The 24473-nt window shown below is 45.1% G+C and overlaps 1 protein-coding gene across 1 annotated transcript in view; it reads left to right on the top strand.

Annotated features, from left to right (window-relative positions):
• RNF213 (ring finger protein 213) overlaps window positions 1–24473 on the top strand; it is a 250730-nt gene that overhangs the window by 115571 nt on the left and 110686 nt on the right. The window contains 9 exon segments of the mRNA XM_030206876.1: window positions 8589–8687; window positions 10862–10984; window positions 13797–13980; window positions 14095–14268; window positions 19583–19741; window positions 20264–20276; window positions 20433–20733; window positions 20735–21037; window positions 23477–23642. Coding sequence (XP_030062736.1) covers window positions 8589–8687; window positions 10862–10984; window positions 13797–13980; window positions 14095–14268; window positions 19583–19741; window positions 20264–20276; window positions 20433–20733; window positions 20735–21037; window positions 23477–23642 — 1522 coding nt within the window.

Genomic DNA, 24473 nt, shown 5'->3' with positions numbered 1-24473 from the left:
TCAGCGCATAGAGTGCCGGACTGGTCTCGGTACCCCTAGTATGAAAATTTGATGCGCTTGATCCTGAGAGTTTCTCTTCCTCTCGTAGGGGTGAAGCAATTGGTGCAGGTGCCGGTCATTCTGCTAGACTTACCTCCATTCTCACGGCTTGGCTCTTGAAAGGGAGCACCTGTGGGAGAGAGGTTACTGTTCGGGACTGATATCTACGATGCTGAAGTCTCGTAGGAGGTCTACGTCTCTGGCCTTTTGTAAGGGTGTGGTGAAATTTTGAAAGTTGGTACCAGGAGGAAAGCATTGTTCTGCTCTGGGTGTCTGTGGCAGACATCTTGGATTTATTTGTAGAGTGGCTTGGTGAAGGGTTTGGCCTTGGCTTTATTGAAGGTTTAGGTGGCGGTCGTGGCTTGTTTTCGAGGTCCAGTACAGGGTAGGTCTTTGGCTTCTCTTCCAGCTGTGGTACGATTTCTTTAGGGAGTGAAGCTGGTTCATTGTTCTTGTAGGCTACTTGTTCCGCAGTGGGACCTCAATTTGGTCTTGACAGCGTTGATCTTAGCACCCTTTGTGCCTCTTGCATCTTGTTCTCTTGAGTATTTTATCTTGAAGTTGGTAGTCTTAATGGCTGTTTCTTCTACACGCCGGATTTTGGAGTTGCAGGCCCTGTCATGTCAGGAGTCTTCCTTCAGTTCTTTAACGATAAGAGTAGTGTTGTATCCGGTGCCCTTTCTTCAAGTTAGTCAGTGTCATTACCTGTGCTGAGGGATTCTAAAGGGGATAAGGAACAGAGGCACCTGTTTCAACTGGGTGATCAGAGAGGTTTGTCAGAATATTTGAAGAGGACGGAAGATTTTTGAAGGTAAAATCGTTCTGTTTGGAGGACACAAAAGGAGCTGTGGTGGCCAAGGCTTCAATTTTCCCGTTGGCTTAAGGAGGTCATTGCATTGGTTTATATTATGAAAGCTTGCCCAGTGCCACCATTGCTTAAGGCTTATTGTGTGTGAGGAATGGCGGCATCTTGGGGCTGAGAGCAGTTTGATTCCTCTCAGGGATATTTGTTGGGCGGCGGTTTGGTCATCTTGCATTCCTTTGTGATGCATTACCGTGTGGATGTGTGCGCAAGGTAAAGTTGCAGCTTTTGGTGCAGGAGTGCTGTTGTCTGGCATCCTTAGGTCCTGTCTATAGTTCTGTTTACTGTTTTGGTACATCCTAAGTGTCAGCTGCTGGACTGGTCTGGAGGGCTGACAAGGGAGGCGAGGTTGGGGCATGTTTTCAATGCACCTAGACTTAAAAAGTTACATAGTAATTTATGGAACCTTGAAAGTCTAATTGCTTTGAAAATGAACTCCATTATTTCTTACCTGCTAATTTTTAGGCTCTCCAGACCGGACCAGAACCCTCCCTTGGTTTGGTTGCAGACATCAGGATAGGGGTGGGATCTGGAGGACTTTGATGATACAAGTGGTTACTTGTACATAGTTGAATTGGGAATTCTTGTCTCTAAGCTGCTGTTGGCAGGTGTTTAAAGAAAATTAATATATATATATTTTTTTTTCGTTTCCGAATTGGCATACAGAAATGGCTGAATGGCGGAGTTCTGTTTGAGAGTGCGATTGAATATACTGAGAGAAAAGCCATGGGGCTTAGTGTTTTCTTCCATTATCTGCTTTCTTAGTGAAATACTGTCTAGGTAAACATTGCGCAGTGTTCTTATATAGTTCTAAAAGTTAAGCGTTCTCGGTCTCCATCTGCTGGTGGGCGAGTTTAACCCAAGCGTCAGCAGCTGGACCAGTCTAGAGGGCCTAAAGGAAAGAAAATTAGCAGTAACAACTAATTTGTCCATCCCTCCGCCCCCAAAATCTCTTCAAATGTTAAGTGGCATTTGAGTCTAAGATAACGTTATACTATTGTATACTTAACTCTTTCTGAGAGAGATCACATGGTATCTTCTCCAGAGAGATGATAATTGACCAAAATGGAAAGCAGTGGTGATGCTTCACCTTCCAGATGTTGCTGAAGCATGTTCACAGCCACTCAAGGCCTGTAGCGCTTTCTCTACACCTGACTTTGTCCATGGTCTGCCCAACTTTGGTCTGAAAGCTGAGAGTTTTAATTACATTATAAAACCTTATATTCCTCATTTCCTGATTAATTGGCCAATCTAAAGCAGACCAAGAACCACATCTAACAACCTTCAGCCTGTAATTGTTAGCAGCGTTATCCCTGGCATGTAGTGTATTGTGCTGACACAAGGGCCTGGTTCTGTGGTCACTACCCAGCATCCCTGTGCCTGAAAGTGCTTCCTCTCTCTAGTGCTTTCCTCTTGAGTTCTCATTTTCTCTCTTTGTGCAACCCCAGAAAATGAGAGAACTACTTGAAAGGAAGCGGAGCAGATGGTGCCATTGACAGAGGAAGAGGAGAAGTCCTTGAAAGTTACGAGAGAATGGTTTCGAAGAGTTTTCCCAAGGACATTAACAATGTATCCATGGACTCTTAACGATGAGCTTCAGGTGCGTAGGGAAATACAACACGTAGGGCCAATCTTACTGCAGTCCAGCCTTTCTCTTCCGCCTGCTGTTCTGTAGCAATCTGGGGGAAACTTTCAAAACTGCCCTCACTGGTGCAAAGTCTGTGCATACTTTTCTACACCCTGTGTACCAGGTTTCAGAGGGGAGTATGATGGGAGAGTCACATACACATGGTCACTTCCACCTGCTTCACGATATTGACCCTTCATCTCTATCCTCCCATGTTTCAAACCTCCTCTCTACTGTGGCACCACCCACGTCTGTCAACGAGGCTGTTTCTTCTTACAACAATACTCTATCCTCTGCCTTAGACACTCTTGCACCTTTGATGACCCGCCCTGTAAGGCGTACAAAACCCCAACCTTGGCTGACTTCTAATATCCGCTACCTACGTTCCTGTACCCGCTCTGCTGAACGCCTCTGGCGGAAATCTCGGGCCCTTGCTGATTTCTTACACTTTAAGTTCATGCTGACCTCCTTCCAATCTGCTCTTTTACGTGCCAAACAGGATTATTATATCCAACTGACCAACTCTCTTGGCTCTAATCCTCGACTTCTCTTCACCACATTGAACTCTCTCCTCAAGGTGCCCCCTCCCCCAACTCCCCCTTCATTATCTCCTCAGACCCTTGCTGAATTCTTTCACAACAAGGTTCAAAAGATAAACCTTGCTTTCTCTACCTCACCACCTCTCCCTCCACTAGTCCGTTCCCCTCTCTCGCCTTCCCCTCATTCCCTTTCCTCCTTTCCTGAAGTTACTATTGAGGAAACTACACTTCTCCTTTCTTCCTCAAAATGTACCACCTGTTCCTCTGATCCCATTCCCACCCACCTTCTTAATGCCATCTCTCCTACTCTTATTCCTTTATCTGTCACATTCTCAACCTCTCACTTTCCACTGCAACTGTCCCTGCTGCCTTTAAACATGCTGTGGTCACACCTCTCCTTAAGAAGCCTTCACTTGACCCTACTTGTCCCTCTAATTACCGACCCATCTCCCTCCTTCCTTTTCTCTCCAAATTACTTGAGCGTGCTGTTCACCGCCGCTGCCTTGATTTTCTCTCCTCACATGCTATTCTTGACCCATTACAATCTGGTTTTCGCCCTCTCCACTCAACCGAAACTGCGCTTACTAAAGTCTCCAATGACCTATTACTGGCTAAATCCAGAGGTCAATATTCCATCCTCATTCTTCTTGATCTTTCCGCTGCTTTTGACACTGTCGATCACAGCATACTTCTTGATACCCTATCCTCACTTGGATTCCAGGGCTCTGTCCTTTCCTGGTTCTCTTCCTACCTCTCCCTCCGCACCTTTAGTGTTCACTCTGGTGGATCCTCTTCCACTTCTATCCCTCTGCCTGTCGGCATACCTCAGGGTTCTGTTCTTGGTCCCCTCCTCTTTTCTATCTACACTTCTTCCCTTGGTTCATTAATCTCATCCCATGGCTTTTCCTACCGTCTCTATGCTGATGATTCCCAAATCTACCTTTCTACCCCTGATATCTCACCTTGCATCCAAACCAAAGTTTCAGCGTGCTTGTCTGACATTGCTGCCTGGATGTCTCAACGTCACCTGAAATTAAATATGACCAAAACCGAGCTTCTCATTTCCCCCCCCCAAACCCACCTCCCCGCTCCCCCCGTTTTCTATTTCTGTTGATGGCTCTCTCATTCTCCCTGTCTCCTCAGCTCGAAACCTTGGGGGTCATCTTTGACTCTTCTCTCTCCTTCTCTGCTCATATCCAGCAGACCGCCAAGACCTGTCGTTTCTTTCTTTACAACATCCGTAAAATCTGCCCCTTTCTTTCCGAGCACTCTACCAAAACCCTCATCCACACCCTTGTCACCTCTCGTCTAGACTACTGCAATCTGCTTCTTGCTGGCCTCCCACTTAATCACCTCTCCCCTCTCCAGTCGGTTCAAAACTCTGCTGCCCGTCTCATCTTCCGCCAGGGTCGCTTTACCTATACTACCCCTCTCCTCAAGACCCTTCACTGGCTCCCTATCCGTTTTCGCATCCTGTTCAAGCTTCTTCTACTAACCTATAAATGTACTCACTCTGCTGCTCCCCAGTATCTCTCCACACTCGTCCTTCCCTACACCCCTTCCCGTGCACTCCGCTCCATGGATAAATCCTTCTTATCTGTTCCCTTCTCCACTACTGCCAACTCCAGACTTCGCGCCTTCTGTCTCGCTGCACCCTACGCCTGGAATAAACTTTCTGAGCCCCTACGTCTTGCCCCATCCTTGGCCACCTTTAAATCTAGACTGAAAGCCCACCTCTTTAACATTGCTTTTGACTCGTAACCACTCGCCTCCACCTACCCTCCTCTCTTCCTTCTCGTTCACATTAATTGATTTGATTTGCTTACTTTATTTATTTTTTGTCTATTAGATTGTAAGCTCTTTGAGCAGGGACTGTCTTTCTTCTATGTTTGTGCAGCGCTGCGTATGCCTTGTAGCGCTATAGAAATGCTAAATAGTAGTAGTAGTAGTAGTAGTAGTAGAGAGATTGGACAATGCTATCTACATGTCTTTTGACTTAAATACCTCTCCCCCCAAGCCCAGAACCCCTCTCCTCCCTGCAGCTGAGAATACCTACCCTTAAATGAATAGCTTTGAAAATGTTCCTCTTTTTTCATAATTGTTCATTTATATTGATAAAAGCTGAGCATGTGTGCAACATTGTATAAGGTAAAGACGGGTAAATCACAACTCAGATGCACTGTGAAGCCAATTTACTAAACTGTGTTAACCATACAGGCACCATGTCAACTCAACGTGACGTGGAATGGGCAGGGGTATGCATTGCAATCAGTGTGGGGGTAGCTCATGTAAGTTAAGTGTTAACCTGACGCTGTTGGCTGCACTGTTATGTGCAGCGCAATTAATGCATGTTATAAAAAAATGTTTCTCTGTATTGACAGAATGGAAACGTGATGGGACACCCCCAGCATTTAACACAGGGGGATTGGGGGGGTCATTATTGGCAGTGGGCGGGATGGAGACCAACATTAGCACCCACCATGCCTGGGAGGGATTCTGCCCCCTCATGCACAGAGGCTTTCCAGTCACCACACTTTAATTTTGGCAATTAGCCCATGGGTTAACCAGGGGCGTATCTGGACTCCGGCGGTAGGGGGGGCCAGAGCCAGAGGGAGGGGGCACATTTTAGCGCCCCCAATCCGCCGCCCCCCCCCGCCGCCGAGCCCCCACCGCCACCAATGACTTAGTCTCTCCACCCCCCTCCCGCCGCCAACCCTCCCCCGCTGCCGTTCTTACTTTTGCTGGCGGGGGACCCCAACCCCCGCCAGCCGAGGTCTGCTTCCACCTGCCGCTGCCTTCAAACCTTCTTCTTCAGCCGGCGGGGGACCCCAAACCCCCGCCAGCCGCCCCGCGCTGTTTAAAATTCATCTTCGGCCTCCGTGGCCGTGCTGCTGGGATAGGCGGCGCTGTTGAAATCCACTTCGGAGTCTGACGTCGCAGCACGTACAACGTACAACGACGTCAGACTCCGAAGTGGATTTCAACAGCGCCGCCTATCCCAGCAGCACGGCCACGGAGGCCGAAGATGAATTTTAAACAGCGCGGGGCGGCTGGCGGGGGTTTGGGGTCCCCCGCCGGCTGAAGAAGAAGTTTTGAAGGCAGCGGCAGGTGGAAGCAGACCTCGGCTGGCGGGGGTTGGGGTCCCCCGCCAGCAAAAGTAAGAACGGGCACGGGGGAGGGTTGATGGCGGTAGGGGGGGCCAGGGCAAAATCTGCGGGGGCCCAGGCCCCTGAGGCCCCACGCAGATACGCCCCTGGGGTTAACTACAAAACCTTACCACAGACGATTGTCTCTCTTCCCCTGCTCCTTCTTTGCCTATTTCCCCTTTCACCTCTTTCATTTTTATTCCTTCTGTCCTGTCATAAAATTGGTGTTCCTTTCCTATTCCCATTTAGTGTTCTATATCAAGCACCCTAATAAATATAAAGATAGTAATTAGGACCCCATATAATTAAAGCCTCACTGTAAGTTTTATGTACAGATGTTCCATTCTTCGCTTGCATTACTGAATTTGTCTACAAAGTTTTGAGATTAATTAAAAAATGGATTGATTGGAGGTAGATAAATTGATCTGGGTGTTTAGCAGAACTTCAGTTTAAGGTGGCTGTTTGTGCAGCCTTGAGTTTATTCGGTGATTTAGCCAGTTCTGTGCCAACTACCAGCTAAGGTTTAACTAAACCCGAGCGCTGCATCTTTTTATCCAGGCAAAATGTTCTGTGGGTGACAAGTTGTCCAGAGAAATTGCATCCTGTGACGGGGATGGAGAGGGAATTAAAACAGATAACACTGGACAAAATTTCAGTGAAAAAATTAAGCAAATGTACTAATACAAAGCTGACTAAGGCTTAACTAACCCAAACTATTGAAAGTATGTGGTATCAGTTTGAAAATTTTTTATTTTTTTTTCTTCTGTTTATAGTGGAGAAAAAGACCTCAGTAGTCACTGCATGGCGACAGAATAAATGCACTCAATGGCCGCATTTCATTGACTCCGTTATTATCACTGGTCATAAAAAACACTTGTGTGTAAATATGGACTAAAAATGAAATGAAATATAACCCATCAGAAATAGAATCGTGATGCTTAAGAATTGCTTAAACAAATGATGTTACTTAGCTTTTGCATTTTTGCCCAACGGGGCTCTCCATTTCACTCTGCAATATAGCTTCCTCGGGGGGGGGGGGGGGGCGGGGGGCAAGTAACCCATGGCAAATCATGATGCCTTAACAATGGCATACTGTGCTCAAATGGCACACAAGTGGAGTTTTTTATGACCAGTGATAACAGAGTCAATGAAATGCGGCCATTGAGTACATTTATTCTATCGCCACGCAGTGACTACTGAGGTATTTTTATCCACTATGAACAGAAGGAAAAAAAAGTCTTCAAACTGATACCACATACTTTCAATAGTTTGGGTTAGTTAAGAGGGAATTAAAATGCCAGAGTTTCGCTGTCTCTGTAGTTACTCGGACAAACCCTTCCGATATCAAACTCCTGTGGTTTTTTTTCCTGCATCATAACATATAGTAACGTAGATGACGGCAGATAAAGACCTGTGCGGACCATCAAGTCTGCCCAACAAGATAATCTCATTACATATTGTCACGAAACACCTAGCCACCTGCCTGGGCTGCCTCCTGGCCATTTAGAGGGTCTAATCCCAGCACAACTCAGGTCTGCCTTCACCTGCCACTTGTGCTCTACATTAGCACCCTCCTCCCACCAACTGGGTCCCAACCACCTCTGGGTGAGTCTCCCGCTCTCACAGTGTTCCCCAGTGATTTCTAGGTTACTGGGGCCAGCTCTTAACTGGTTAAGTTACCTTGCCAAAGGACCTCATAAATAGCCGTCCTCTCTATGGCCAGTTTAACTGGGTAAAGTGACTATTGGTACTTAACCTTGCTAAGTCGTCCGTCAGCTTATACCTGGATATTTAATGTTGGTACCAGCCGTGACCCTCATTGAATAACTGGGTACAATCTCAGCAGCTGCATTGGGAGTGGGGGGTTTTTAACGCTGACTGCCGTTCACTGAATATTAGCCGCTGAATTTGTAACTGAGGCATTGGAGGGTTAAGTGACTTACCTGAAGTGACAAGGAGCAGCAGTGAGATTTGAGCCAGGCTCCCCTGGTTGCCAGCCCTCTGCTGTGACCACCACTAGGCTACTCCCCTGCACTTTTTCTTGTGTAAGCTCTATCCCTCTGTTCCAGGACCTCCCATTCTTCATTCTTCCCTTACTGGATCCTGTTGAGGTAACGTGTAATGTTTTCTGCACTGAGAATCTTTCATATACTGCAGTAGAGCGAGGAATCTTTTTCTTGTCCCTGTGTCTCAGGTTGTGGTGTGATCTCCCCAATCTCTGTTTTTTATCTCGTTTCTAGGAGTTGGTTTTGATCTGGTTCTTTGTCAGAAGGTTTTTTTGGCTCTCTGATAACACATTCAACCTTATTTGCTAAGGATAGTTAACTCTGACCCCATTTTGACATTTTTCTTTCATATGTTTTTGTGTGTTTTAGGTTCGGAATCGGTTTATGACTCTGAGTTTTCATACCGATCAGCAGGCTGAGTCCTGGAGAAATCCACTTCTGTCAGACCTCGAAGGGAGAATCAAACAGGTAGGGGTGGAGAGTTGTTATATACCATAACGTGGGAGCCCACCCTCCCTCTAAGCATAGTCTAGGTCTTAAGAACATAACAATAGCCATACTGGGTCAGACAAATGGTCCATCTAGCCCAGTATCCCAAGTACCTGCAGAAACCCAAAGAGTGGCAACATTCCATGTAGAACCCCAAAGAATAGCAAGATTCTGGAATCCTAAAGAGTGACGAGATTCCATGCAGAACCCCAAAGAATTGCAAGTTTCTGAAATCTATAGAGTGATAGGATTCCATGCAGAATCTTGAAGACTAGCAATATTCCATGCAGAACCCCAACCCCAAAGAAGAGCAAGATTCTGGAATCCTAAAGTGTGACAAGATTCCATACAGAATCTCAAGGAGTAGCAACATTCCATGTAGAACCCCAAAGAATAGCAACATTCTGGAATCCTAAAGAGTGACAAGATTCCATACAGAATCTCAAAGAGTAGCAACATTCCATGTAGAACCCCAAAGAATAGCAACATTCTGGAATCCTAAAGAGTGACAAGATTCCATACAGAATCTCAAAGAGTAGCAACATTCCATGTAGAACCCCAAAGAATAGCAACCTTCTGGAATCCTAAAGAGAGACAAGATTCCATACAGAATCTCAAAGAGTAGCAACATTCCATGTAGAACCCCAAAGAATAGCAACCTTCTGGAATCCTAAAGAGTGACAAGATTCCATACAGAATCTCAAAGAGTAGCAACATTCCATGTAGAACCCCAAAGAATAGCAACCTTCTGGAATCCTAAAGAGTGACAAGATTCCATACAGAATCTCAAAGAGTAGCAACATTCCATGTAGAACCCCAAAGAATAGCAACCTTCTGGAATCCTAAAGAGTGACAAGATTCCATACAGAATCTCAGAGTAGCAACATTCCATGTAGAACCCCAAAGAATAGCAACATTCTGGAATCTTAAAGAGTGACAAGATTCCATACAGAATCTCAAAGAGTAGCAACATTCCATGTAGAACCCCAAAGAATAGCAACATTCTGGAATCCTAAAGAGTGACAAGATTCCATACAGAATCTCAGAGTAGCAACATTCCATGTAGAACCCCAAAGAATAGCAACATTCTGGAATCCTAAAGAGTGACAAGATTCCATACAGAATCTCAAAGAGTAGCAACATTCCATGTAGAACCCCAAAGAATAGCAACATTCTGGAATCCTAAAGAGTGACAAGATTCCATACAGAATCTCAAAGAGTAGCAACATTCCATGTAGAACCCCAAAGAATAGCAACATTCTGGAATCTTAAAGAGTGATAGGATTCCATACAGAATCTCAAAGACTAGCAACATTCCATGTAGAACCCCAAAGAAGAGCAAGATTCTGGAATCCTAAAGAGTGATAGGATTCCATACAGAATCTCGAAGACTAGCAATATTCCATGCAGAACCCCAAAGAAGAGCAAGATTCTGGAATCCTAAAGTGTGACAAGATTCCATGCAGAAACTCAAATAGTAGCAATATTCCATGCTACCATTCCCAGGGCAAGTAATATTCCTCTGCATTATGAACATAAGAATAGCCATACTGGGTGAGATCCATGTTCCATCTAGCCAGTATCCTGTTTCCAACAGTCGCCGTTCCAGGTTACAAGCACCTGGGAGAACCCAAATAGTGGCAACATCCTATGCTACCAATCTCAGGGCGCCAGCCAGTGTTGAGCCTATTAACAATGGAGGAAAATACTGAAATTTAACAACCTGCCACTTTGGGATTTGTTCCTGTTGTTTTGGGTTAGAAACTAAAGAAATGTTTCAAATTAATTAGCGTATCTGCATTTAAAAAGGGTTTGGACAAGTTCCTAGAGGAAAATGTCCATAGTCTGCTATTGAGACCAACATGGGGGCGCTACTGCCCTGAGATTGGTAGCATAGAGTGTTGCCACTATTTGGGTTTCTGCCAGATACTTGTGACCTGGATTGGCCACTGTTGGAAATAGTCTTCAGCAGTGAATTTAGCCAGCAATTGCCTCTTTGACCTGTGCAACAGCTCTTTCCCAGGAAATAAGGGGGATGAGCTGAAGTGTTGAGGGTACAGGCAAACAGTTGGTGGTGATATGATGCTATTTTCTGGTGTAAGAAATACGATAGACTAAAGTCCCTGTCTTGCCCTCTTTCTGTCCTGCAACAGGAGGAGCCATTCTCTCAGATTGAGGTGTATTGCAAGTACCATGACACGTTTGAGAAGTTTCATCAGTCCATTGCCAAGTGCTTTGAGAGATGTGCGATTGAAGCCGTGCATTCTGTATGCCAGGTAATCAAAGTGAATTCACGATGAGTTCTGTTAGCACCAAATCTGTTAGGAGAGAATGTAAAACTGATGACAGAATAGATTATTAAACTGGAGAAATCAGGATGAATCAGCACAAACACTGAAGGCTTGTTTCTGAAGCGGAGATCTTCTTTCCATGTCCAGATCCTGGTATGGCGTGTCAGCTTGGTTTTTGACTCACTTCTGTCCCTGCATAGATTCTCTTGGATTTCCTCTAGCTAGGCTTGTCCAGCTGTGGTGCCTGTCAGGGCTGCTGAGGGGGGCGGGGGGGGGGGACACCCGGCGCTGTAGTCCCGGCTGCCACCGGGCCGGGCCCCCTCCATTCAAATCACAGCGCCTCACCACCTCGCACTGTGTGAAATCGCAGCACCGGCAGTCCTGCAGATTCAGCCCTTCGTGCCGTCCCTACCTCATATGATGTGGTGACGCGCGAGGGTGGGACACAGGGAGGGAAGGCCTGAATGAAGGGCTGCTGTGCTTCTTTCACATGGAGCGAGGTCGAGGTGAGGTGCTTTGATTTGAATTCAGGGGGCCCGGCCTGGTGGTGAATGGAGGGGGGGGGGGTGGAGAGGGCAGTGGCAATGATGACCTGGGAGGGGGGGGGGGGGTGGCAGGGGCCTGGCCCAGTCTCTCGGCGGCCCTGGTGCCTGTGCTTTCCTGATGTGTCAGGGCTTTTTTGAGGGGGTACTTGAGGGTACTGAGTACTGGCACCTTTCCATTGTCTGCTAAAATTGACCTGTGGGCCCCAAGTTTAATGAAAAGAGCTCAGGCTCTACACACCAATTCTGCCTTCTCATAGATTCTGTGACTGGTTGCAGGGGTCTGACTATTGTGGGGTGGGTGCCTCAGTGATCACCTCACCCCTGAAGGGTGGCTGGCATTTGAGTACCGGCACCTTTTTTGCTGGAAAAAAATGCACTGCTGACGTGTATTAATGCATTGAATGTAGTACGTACTGACAGGGGTCTTACTCTCAGGCTTGTGTAAGAACACAAGAACTGCCATATTGGGTCAGACTAAAAGTTCACCAAGCCCCGGTGTCCTGTTTCCAACAATGGCCAATAATTTGCTTTTAATATATCAGTAATCATAATGATTAAGATTTAATCCCATGGCACAGCTTTCTGTGACTGAAAGAGTGGAATATAATCGGTGCTATATTAAAATCCAATTTTTCACTTAAAAATGTAATTCAACCATGACAGGAGGCCAGTATTAGAGTATTTGGCACCCTAAGTCAATCTTCAGCCATTTGCCTCTTCAAGTATATTAGAGGTCCCAAGGCCCCCACCCCCAAAGATTTTGATTATACTCATCATCCTTACCCCAGCTTCAATCTTTCCAGTGCAATCATCTAAAAATGCATAATTGGACATGAGGAAATTCAGCAGTAAGAAGGGCACTGTCTGCATTGAAATATACAGATATCTGTGAGATAATCAGCTCCAAGTCAAAGCACTGAATGTGCCCCAACTTTACACGGATAACTTATCCATACGAAAGTCAAAATGGCTGTTTGTGAAGTCCGTTTATATGGCTGAAAATGACCACAGAGGAGCTTTCTGAATGTGGAATGGACATGGCCTGTAAAGCCCAAAACACTGGGAAAAGTACCAGCACATCTGATCTGGTTACTGACCCCTTTCTGCCATGAGCCAAGTCTGAAACTAACAGGCCTTGAAGGCAGGAATTCTGTGTTCACTTTAGCTGTAATTAAATTTGCTGATGACACAAAGTTATTCAAAGTCGTTAAATCGCGACAGGATTGTGAAAAATTACAAGAGGACCTTACGAGACAGGGAGACTGGGCGGCTAAATGGCAGATGACGTTTAATGTGAGCAAGTGCAAGGTGATGCATGTGGGAAAAAAAGAACCCGAATTATAGCTACGTCAAGCAAGGTTCCACGTTAGGAGTTACGGACCAAGAAAGGGATCTGGGTGTCGTAGTCGATAACACACTGAAACCTTCTGCTCAGTGTGCTGCTGCGGCTAAGAAAGCGAATAGAATGTTGGGTATTATCAGGAAAGGTATGGAAACAGGTGTGAGGATGTTATAATGCCGTTGTATCGCTCCATGGCCCGACCGCACCTTGAGTATTGTGTTCAATTCTGGTCGCTGCATCTCAAGAAAGATATAGTAGAATTGGAAAAGGTGCAGCGAAGGGCGACTAAAATGATAGCGGGGATGGGACGACTTCCCTATGAAGAAAGACTAAGGAGGCTAGGGCTATACAGCTTGGAGAAGAGACGGCTGAGGGGAGACATGATAGAGGTATATAAAATAATGAGTGGAGTGGAACAGGTGGATGTGAAGCGTCTGTTCACGCTTTCCAAAAATACTAGGACTAGGGGGCATGCGATGAAACTACAGTGTAGTAAATTTAAAACAAATCAGAGAGAATTTTTCTTCACCCAGCGTGTAATTAAACTCTGGAATTCGTTGCCGGAGAAAGTGGTGAAGGCGGTTAGCTTAGCAGAGTTTAAAAAGGGGTTGGACGGTTTCCTAAAGGACAAGTCCATAAACCGCTACTAAACGGACTTGGAAAACTCCAAAATTCCAGGAATAACATGTATAGAATGTTTGTACGTTTGGGAAGCTTGCCAGGTGCCCTTGGCCTGGATTGGCCGCTGTCGTGGACAGGATGCTGGGCTCGATGGACCCTTGGTCTTTTCCCAGTATGGCATTACTTATGTACGTATGTACCTTATTCCAAACCTTTGCCATATCACACTTGCAAAATGATAATTTTGTACTACAGTGAGCAGCTCAAAACTTCATTTCCTCTTTCTTAGGCTCACAACAATATTCTTCACAGACTGAGCGGATTTCACATGGAGAAGTTTGGCAGACTAGTGTCTGTGGTTATCACCAGCTCCTGGCCAAAGAATGGGAATGGGAAACCCCGGGATGACTTTGACAGGGTCTTGCAGCATCTACAGGAATGGCCGGATGTGCAGCACATCTTTAAACTGTATGGTAAGAGGCGCTTCAGCTTCATTTCGTGCGCTTGTAGGTACCTTTTGAGTGTTTCTGACCTCAGATCTCATCTGCTTTAACAGTCCATTCTGAAACTGTGACACTCGCTTGCAGGTTCTGATGAGAAGGTCTTGCATCAGCTCACAGAGGACGCCAGACATCTAATGGGGGTGGCAGACTCCGTGTTCCTGGAAGTGACAAAGAGCCTGATGAGTGGGACCCTGCTGGTCAAGCACTTGGAGTTAATCACCCACAACAAGAAACAGTTTCTCTGCATCTGGGATTTGAGTAAGGACCCGCTTTTTAAACATTTCTACTGTTAAACAGTTAACTTTCACTGCCAGGTGACTCAACCTGGCATCTGACGGTAAGGTCGTTGGGAGACCCCTGAGTCCCCTGTTTGTAGGCATTGCCAGAATTATGTCAAATTTACTATATTTATTTAAAATATTTATAAACTGTGGTGTACAAAGTAAAATACACATGAAATAAAAAAAACCAAACACAAAACAGAATCATAACAAAACTTGATGTTACTTAATCAGAACTTAGATCATTAACAACGTTATGTTATAGAGGTATTTTATTCTGCAAATACCATAACTGGTTCAATGCGGATCACAAAACCAAGATAGCCGGAAAACAATCCAGGAACTACAGATCAATTGTATTTGTTCACTTGGATTTAAATCACATTCATTCCTTAAATAGATTGGGTTTTAAGGGCTTTTCGAAAAATTAGATAATCTGATAATATACGGATCTGCGATGGCAACAAGTTCCGTATTAAGGCGGTCTGATAATGAAAAAAGAACATTCGACGTCTTATCTGTCTGGCTGATGGAAAACATGGTAACATTTGATTTGCAAGTTTAACCAATAGAACCTTTATGTAGAAGTGTGACCTAATCATACGTGATAAATTTAAACTGGGCCCTTGTGCTTACAGGGAGCCAGTGCGGTTTAGCAAGCAGCGAAGAGGCAGAATCGAACCTCCCAGTAGAATAAGTCATGCAGCCTAATTTTGAATGAACTGCAAAGGTTTTTGAGCAATGTCTTTGAACAGCCGATGTAACAACGTTGCAGTAATCGAGTCTAGATGATGACGCTTGGACCAGTAATCTAAACTTCGTTGGTTCAACATAATTGTGTATTGCCTGTAATTACTTAATCATATAATATTTAAACAGTTTTTTTTTTATTGAACAAATAAAATACAAAATAGCAACAAGAAACAGATGTTAATATTTTCACCCCTTAATCCATCCCCACTTCCTCCCCCCCCCCCCCCCCTTCTCCCCATACAGTCCAGAGTTGAATACTGAAAGGCTTGGACTCTTACAGCCTCCCAGAACACCTACAACATAATACATTCCAGTACATCCCCCCCCAACCCTCCACCCAAACTGATAACCAGGGGCGTATCTGCGTGGGGCTGCAGGGGCCTGGGCCCCCGCAGATTTCGCCCTGGACCCCCCCCCCCATCGCCGTTACCGTCCCCCGCTGCCGTTGCTTACCTTTGCTGGCGGGGGACACCAACCCCCGCCAGCCAAGTTCCGCTTCCACCTGCCGCTGCCTTAAAAACTATTTCTTCAGCTGGCAGGGGACCCCAAACCCCCGCCAGCCGACCTGAGGTGTTTAAAGTTCATCTTCGTCCTCCGTGGCCATGCTGTTGTTGATAGGAGCTGTTGAATCCAGTTCGGAGTCTGACGTCGCAGCAAGTTGTACGTGACGCACGGCCACAGAGGACGAAGATGAACTTTAAACGCTTCGGGTCGGCTGGCGGGTGTTTGGGGTCCCCCGCCAGCTGAAGAAATAGTTTTTAAGGCAGCGGCAGGTGGAAGCAGACCTCGGCTGGCGGGGGTTGGGGTCCCCCCCTCCCCCACCAGCAAAGATAAGCAACGGCAGCGGGGGCAGGGTGGCGGCGGGAGGGGGGGGTGGAGAGAGTCATTGGTGGCGGGGGGTTCTGGCAATGGCGGGGGGGGGCTAAAATGTTCCCTCTGGCTCTGGCCCCCCCCACCCGCCGGAGTCCAGATACGCCCCTGCTGATAACTAGCTCAGAGATAAAGAAATCAAGAGCCCTCAACCACAGACTGGCAATGTACGGTATATTATGTACAGTATATTACACTCCCAACTCTAGCAAAGCATTGAAAAGGTCAGCTATCAGAGCCACTAGACCTATACTGGTTTTTCTTTTTAGAAATCAGAGTAAAAGAAAACTGAAATAATTAAACTTGGTGGTCTTGTGCTGAGGTGAAATGATATTGAAAACAAACAGCAGACATTTCTCTAGGGACAAGGAGCTTCATTGCCCTGCTGTGTAAATGATCATTAATCAATGGACACTTTAGATCATGCTGAACATAATTCCTTCTGAGCTCTGTCAAAACACAGAGCTCGCTGAATCTGTTGTCTGTGATGGGTTACACGTCCACCTCTGTCTGTAAGTGGTTTGTAGGCTGTGACACAAAAGTGTTTTGTTTTTTTTTTATATTGTAAACTGTATTGATTATTTCTTGAAGCGTATTTCTCTAGTTTGGCCAGCAGGTGGTGCATGTTTCTATTTAAAGCTGTTACAGAGAGAAGACTGTTCCTTCTTTAGGGCTTCTTTAACAAAACCGCACTAGCGATTCCTGCGTGGCAACTGAGAGGAAGCCCATAGGCATTGAATGGGCTTCCTTTCATTTGCTGCACCAGGATCGGTAGAGCGGCTCTGTAAAAGAGGCCCTTATTTAGCACACAGAGAAGAAGTTAATCATACAGTGATGTGGCCAGCTACTTTTGAAACTTCTTGTTCTGGGCTCTGATTGGACCAGGAGCTCCATTCATCTAGAATATACTGGCTTTTGCTGCAGTCTTAGCCAGGGAGAAAAGAGAAAGATCTCTTTGCTAAGGCCCTGTGAACAGTTGTATTTGATGACCTGTGAGCAGCTATATGTCCTGATCTCCCCATATTCACTTACTTGTTACTGTTTGCTGATTGCACCTTTTCTGTTCATTGCTTCATTTTTCATGACAGTAAACAGTTTTAATTTATTGCCTCTGCTTGTCTGGACCGACTAAGAATCCTGGTGGTTTGTGTATTTGGTCTGTGGGTGCTTTCCAGGAACTGTGGGACCACTGGGAGTGTGTGTGGCCCCAATAACCTAGAAATCACTGTGGAACACCTTGAGATTGGGAGACTCGCCCAGAGGCGGTTGGGACCCAATCAGTGGGAGGGGAGGGTGCTAGTCTAGAGCATAGATGGCAGGTGCAGGCGGACCTGAGCTGTGCTGCGGATAGACCCTCTTAAGTGGCTGCGGGGTAGCCCCAGGCGGGTGGCTTGGCATTTCGTGACATGGGCTAAGTGTGACTGTTGTATCCTGTGTCCATTGTTGGATTTAGTCTTTAAAAAGGATGAAGAACAATGTTTTTTAGTTGCTTATTTTTAATTTATTCGTTCTTATATCCCACAATTATCCAAATGCTAGTTTCTGTTCAATGTAAGCCACATTGAGCCTGCAAATAGGTGGGAAAATGTGGGATACAAATGCAATAAATAATAATAATGTGGCTTACATTTAAATAATCATAAAAGTTACAATTTTATTATGTTGTTAATTGAAGAATAACAGCAGCAGGTATTGAATCGTTATAAAATCTTTTGACAAAATAAGGTGAAAATCTAGGGCTCTGTTTACTAAGCTGTGCTGTAGGCGCGAAAACCTTTTAGCGCGCGCTAAAATTGAGCGAGCACTAATGATAGACACACCCTTTATATTCCTCTGGCGTCGCTAAAAAGTGTGCGTACCTTGGGGGGGGTAGGAAGGGGGGGTTGGAGATCTGTGGATTCGGGAGGAGAGTGGGGAGAAACACATAAACAATTGAAGTTCTGTTTTGATGATTTTTGCAAATTAGAACAATGCCAAGTGGTGTATTTTCTTGCGCCTTGGACTCTGTTTATATAATTAATATTTCATAGTGTATTTTGTATGGTTAAAGTTCATTGTTACGTTAACAGGAAAACATTTTCAACACTTCTCTATAGGTGTGTTACTGAAAGCTCCATTTTGCACAGAATGTCGAAGTAGGAAGTGGAACATTCGGTTCAGAAAGTTCACTTCCCCTGGTATTTTACAAAAGGCTATGCTGATTATGTGGAGCCTTTTGTAAAATATGTAGAAGTTTGCTGGCAAATACAAGTGTTTTTATTTATTTATTTTTTCTGTTTCTCTCAGCATGTACACAGGAGAGCATAGATAATGAAAAATATTCTTATCAAACAAGAGAGATCACTCACAGCTTCAGCACTAGGGGTATCTGTGTATAACAATGAAACTATGCATTTGTAATTTAGGCGTGCGTGTATAGATCAGCCGTAGAGCTGGTGTTTAAATGTCAGAGGTACACAAGTGACAAAGAAAACGGAATTTCCTTAGTGTCAGCTCCAGACCATGGTGGTTGTGTGCCCTACCAGCAGATGGGGACACAGTGGAATAGCAACATTCCATGTAGAATCGCCAACAGTAGCAACATTCCATGTAGAATACTGAAGTGCTCTGGAGCCCTGCACCCCTTAGTCTCCTCAGCAGATGGTAGGTAGGTGCTGTGGGATCTGCATTACTTAACAAAAAGAAAAAAAAAAAAAGGGAATTGCTGTTCTCCTGGGGTTTCTAGATTTAGGACACTGTTTACAAAGGTGCGCTAGCGTTTTCAGCATGCGCTAACTGTGTAAATGCCTATAGGAATATTACGGCCATCTACAACCTTTTCCGGAGATGGGAGGGGCGGTAGAACGAGAGGACATGAAATGAGATTGAAGGGGGGCAGACTCAAGAAAAACTTCAGGAAGTATTTTTTCACGGAGAGAGTGGAGGATACTTGGAATGCCCTCCCGTGGGGGGGTGGTGGAGATGAAAACGGTAATGGAATTCAAGCATGCGTGGGATAAACATAAAGGAATCCTATGCGGAAGGAATGGATCCTCAGAAGCTTAGCCGAGATTGGGAGGCGGGGCTGGTGTTTGGGTGGTGGGGCTAGTTCTGGGCAAGACTTCTACGGTCTGTGTCCTGAAAATGGCAGATACAAATCAAGGTCAGGTATACACAAGAAATAGCACATATGAGTTTATCTTGTTGGGCAGACTAGATGGACCGTGCAGGTCTTTTTCTGCCGTCATCTACTATGTTACTATGTAACTATGTATGGTTTGTTTTAATTGATAATAAAGACTTCCTGCAAATTAAAAAAAAAAAAAAAAAAAAGTGTGCGTACCGACAGCGTGGCTTAATAAACAGACCCCCTAGTGAGAGCAACACAAGACATTCCTTGAACCAAAGATTCAAATGAAGCAGAGTTGAGCAGTGTCGTCACGCCCAGGAAGTATAATATCCAGGGCCACATGCCCTTGGTAGAGTTGCAGGTGATAAAGCGCAAAGCCTTTTTTTTTTCTTCCTTCATTTGTATTTCATGGTGCTGTTTGCAGTTTGCCACTTTACCGACTCCTCTGATGCCTGCTGCTTCACCTGCTGGTTGGTTGGTGTGTGTATGGAGAGCTTTGACAGGGGATGGGGGTTGATTCTCATTGAACTTTCTGGGGTTTTTTTTTTTTTCTTTCCAGAACAGAAGAATTTGTCAGCCTCTGAGAAAAAAGAGCCGAGCGATCACATGAATCAGGTGCTGATTTGGAGGGAGAAGGAGTTAAAGCAGCTGAAGCTGGAAAGGGAGTGGGTGAAGTCTCTCTTGAAGATGTGCTCCAGCGTGTCTGAATTTCTGCAAGGTAAGTCCTTTTACTTCCTGTATTTTCCTTCTCTATTAAGTAAGTAAATTTTACAACAGTGGGGGAAGTGCCTGGACTGTTTAGAAAGCTGAATTATTGTGCTTCCTACTGAGCTGAGCATTTTGAGCTACAAAAGGGCCGTGTGAGTGATTCAGAAGGCGCTAGTCAGAGGTGTTGCATGCAAGGGATATCCGGGTAAATCCCTTGAGGTATTCTCAGACATGAGCAGAAATATTGGGGGCATAAAGCAGAGACTTGATGAACTGTCACCTACCCTTAAGTTGATGGGTTTCAGACATTTTGAAGAGTAACCGGTTCTTATGATTTTGGCTCATTGGAGGGTGGGGGGTGGGGGTTATGGCTGGTAGACCCTGCGGTGCCCCTTTTCTTATTTTGCTGCTTCCCCTGAAGTGTGATGAATTTTCTAGGGATGGATGATAGTCTGGACTCTGTGGCAACCGAATATAGTGTCCATTGGACAGCTAATGGCAATTTGGATTATTGCTTTCATCTCCCTTGCAGGAATGGTTTGGCAGTGAGGATTTACACTTCAAGGCTTTGGGAGAAGAAATATTCCATTACTTTTTTCTGTCCCTTGTCACCTTTTTTCCATTCGTGAGCAGATTTGGTAAATGTATGTAATGTGTCTCTGAAGTGGAACGGATTGTAACTTGGCTGTTTTGTTTTAAAGTGGAACTGAAGAACTTCAGAACAAGCAACGAGTGGACCTGGATTTGAAGCCACTTAACGAGGTAGTGACGGTGAAGCGTCTGGACTCTCCCTCGCATGAGCCCTGCACTGTGATCCACTTTGACTTAAGCCAGAGGATAAAAGACATGTCTGAGCGAATTCACACCTTCTGTCATAGCCACATCTTCCAGCTGTGCTTTGAGAAGGAAGCCCAAGGCAAACCAGATGACACAGAAGATATTAACGATGCGAGTATGAACAGAGTGTTGAGTCTAGACGAGCTAGAAGAAGAGGTGTTCTCCTCCCTGTCTGAGGAAATACGAAGCCCTGTATGAGGATCTAAAATCTGGCAGACTGAAGTTTGCAGTTGTAGATGACGTATTCAGTGTCTATAAAGACCGCTATGAGGACCTGAAGAAGGACCTCCGGATCATGTGCCTCTTGGATGCGGGAAACCAGAGAGAATGGATAGATAATCGACTCCAGCAGATCAAACAGTATCATCAGCTCCACCTGGCGATTGATTCTGCCAAGGTCATTGCACAGGTCAAGGAAGACTTCAAGCTCTCTGGGGACTTCAGAATCCTGCAGACCTTCTTAAATTTTGTAAGTACGCTGCACTGGCCCTGTAACACCAACATTAGTGGACTTACTTTGGGATTTATGCAGATGAATTGCTTCCTCTGTCACATTTTATATAAATTTTTTTATACAAATAAAGTGCATTACATTGAAATATGAAGACGTAGGGCAGGCTCCATTCTGGCCTCAAGGCTTTGTGCAGGACGGAGAGCAGAGCTGTAAGAGAAACAACAGTTTGATATTTCATTGTGGTTTGTGGAAAAAAGTTTTCTGTTCGCTAAACATGCATGCTGTCCATTTTACACACGTGTCCTCTGTACTCTTGTCTTTGCCTCTGAGACAGGAGTAACCTTCTGGAGGTCTCTTGGAAGGTGGACCCTTGTCCCCCAGACAGAACCCCAGGCAAGAGAAACTCTGGCTACTACTACTACTATTTAACATTTCTAAAGCGCTACTAGGGTTACGCAGCGCTGTACAAATTAACATAGAAGGACAGTCCCTGCTCAAAGAGCTTACAATCTAATGGACAAATGTACAGTCAGTCAAATTGGGGCAGTCTAGATTTCCTGAAAGGTATAAAGGTTATGTGCCAAAGGCAACATTGAAGAGGTGGGCTTTGAGCAAGGATTTGAAGATGGGTAGGGAGGGGGCTTGGCGTAGGGGCTCAGGAAGTTGATTCCACGCATAGGGTGAGGCGAGGCAGAATGAGCGGAGCCTGGAGTTGGCGGTGGTGGAGAAGGGTACTGAGAGGAGGGATTTGTCCTGTGAGCGGAGGTTACGGGCGGGAACGTAGGGGGAGATGAGGGTGGAGAGGTAATGAGGGGCTGCAGACTGAGTGCATTTGTAGGTGAGAAGGAGAAGCTTGAACTGTATGCGGTATCTGATCGGAAGCCAGTGAAGCGACCTGAGGAGAGGGGTGATATGAGTATATCGGTTCAGGCGGAATATAAGACGTGCAGCAGAGTTCTGAATGGATTGAAGGGGGGATAGATGGCTAAGTGGGAGGCCAGCGAGGAGAAGGTTGCAGTAGTCAAGGCGAGAGGTAATGAGAGCGTGGACGAGAGTACGGGTGGTGTGCTCAGACAGGAAAGGGCGAATTTTGCTGATGTTAAAGAGGAAGAAGCGACAGGTCTTGGCTATCTGCTGGATATGCGCCGAGAATGAGAGGGAGGAGTCGAACATGACTCCGAGGTTGCGGGCAGATGAGACGGGGAGGATGAGGGTGTTAGCAACTGAGATCGAGAGCGGAGGAAGAGAGGTGGGTTTTGGTGGAAAGACGATAAGCTCGGTCTTGGACATGTTCAGTTTCAGGTGGCGGTTGGACATCCATGTAGCAATGTCAGCTAAGCAGGCCGATACCTTGGCCTGGGTCTCCGCGGTGATGTCTGGTGTGGAGCGATACAGCTGGGTGTCATCAGCATAAAGATGATACTGGAAACCATGAGATGAGATCAGGGAGCCCAGGGAAGAGGTGTAGATTGAAAGAATACTAAATAAGTATTAAACATAATAAACGTTTATTCAAATTGTCAAAGAAGCCAATTACTAATTATTGAAATAGTAACATATAACTCCCAATACAGTAAAATATGTAGCAAATAAAAACAGTTTTCCCTGGGAGCTGTCAATATGTCCACCTTTTAGTGGACACACTGAGGCTCCCCATCCTCGGTTCTGTTTCCTCTTAAATACTTTTTTCTTTCTTTCTTCATTATCTTAATTATAATTACCCTTCCTACCTAATGAATATACCACCTTTTAGTGGACACACTGAGGCTCCCCATCCTCAGTTCTGTTTCCTCTTAAATACTTTTTTCTTCCTTTCTTCATTATCTTAATTATAATTACCCTTCCTACCTAATGAATATACATCTTTCCAGAACATTCTATTTCCTTTTATGGTGAATCCTGTTCCAGCACTTTCTACCATCTTCCAACTTCTATCATTTATTCCTTAATTGCATGTACAGTTTAAAGTCTGTCATATAAAGCATACGTTTTTATTAGATAATGGTTTGACCTATGTCCTTGTTATGCTAGTCCCCCCCCCCCCCACCCTTTTGCTGACGTTACAATTTCACCCACACCCACTTACTTCTCCTTCTGATTGTTTATCAGGATACTGCAGGTGTCCTTAGTCATAGGAGTCTCTGGCTCTTTGATTTGGTGACCAGCAATTTATCACGTTAGCATAGGCTAAATGTCAAACCACAGCCTTAGAAGGGTAGTTTTCAGAAAAAAAAACACACATCTGTCTTTTAACTCTCTGCTCCCAGCTCAAGAAAAGCAAAATAGCCATATTAAAATAAAATCTAGAAATATGTATGGTTTGCACCTTTTATCATGGCCTCTGTGATATACACCTCTTACTGTGATGCCAGTCTTCACTTAAAAGGCTATTACACGGGCACCTCACCACTAAAGTTTTGTTGCTTCGTTCCTTGCTCCTGCCTTTCTGCACAGGCTGACAACTTCGAGTTCTTCAAGCAGCAGCCGCTATCTTGCATCAACGATGAGCTGGTGCGGACAAAGCAGGAACTGTCGGAGATCAGCGAGGCGCGTCAAAGGTGTCTGAAGGAAGTTACAAACAGAAGGGATTTCATCAACTGGGTCACTGATGCCCTGACAGGTAGCAAACAAAAAGAAAATATAATCACTCTTCACTCTTGTGTCACAGCTTACGTAAAAATCGTGTTTCACAAAGAAAATTAATTTCAGAGACTGAAGGACCTCGGAGAAAACAAGGGGGAGGAAATTCGGTACCTTTTAATAGTTCTTTGAATCATCAATCTCATAAATTCTTGTATTTTAACATGAAAAACTTTAATAGATTCAGAAAATTTCTAGAATGAACACATTTCAGAGTCACCAACAGGAATGCTCTAAAAGCCTCAGATGTGAGTTCAGCAGTGTGAGCAGCATTTTGTCTGTCAGCTGTTGCTTATCAGCTTTTATTTCTCTGCTGTCCTGTTACATAAGGCTGCAGCTGCTTTGGCAAAAGATCACCTCTGCGATCCCTGTAGAGTCTTTTTTATTTTTTTAATATCTGGGAGTGTATTTGCATGTCTCCTTTAAATAGCTTTCTTTTCTGATGCCCCTGTCTCCCTTATTTTGGTCAGTGATACTTCTTTTGTACGTGTTTAACATTTGGAGATCCTTTGTGAGATGAACCCCATATTCCAAATGTGATTTAGGTAGACAGAATATACAGGGGTAGGGTGAGATCTTCATTCTGTATTTCCGACCCCCCATTCAACGCATGAGATCATACATCCAGCTTTATACATCCAGCAGCAGGCTGATAACCACACAAATCGGAGTTCGAATCCCACTGCGGCTACTTGTGATCTTGGGCAGGTCACTTAAGGCTCCATTGCCTCAGGAACCAAACCAATGTTGTAAGCCCTCTGGGGGCAGGAAAATATCTCTCTCTACCTAAATGCAACTCGCCTGAAAAAGG

Source organism: Microcaecilia unicolor, chromosome 6 (assembly GCF_901765095.1).
Source record: "Microcaecilia unicolor chromosome 6, aMicUni1.1, whole genome shotgun sequence".
Classification (NCBI taxonomy): domain Eukaryota; kingdom Metazoa; phylum Chordata; class Amphibia; order Gymnophiona; family Siphonopidae; genus Microcaecilia; species Microcaecilia unicolor.
Note: the sequence above shows the minus strand (reverse complement) of the source record. Positions and strands in the feature narration are given on the sequence as shown.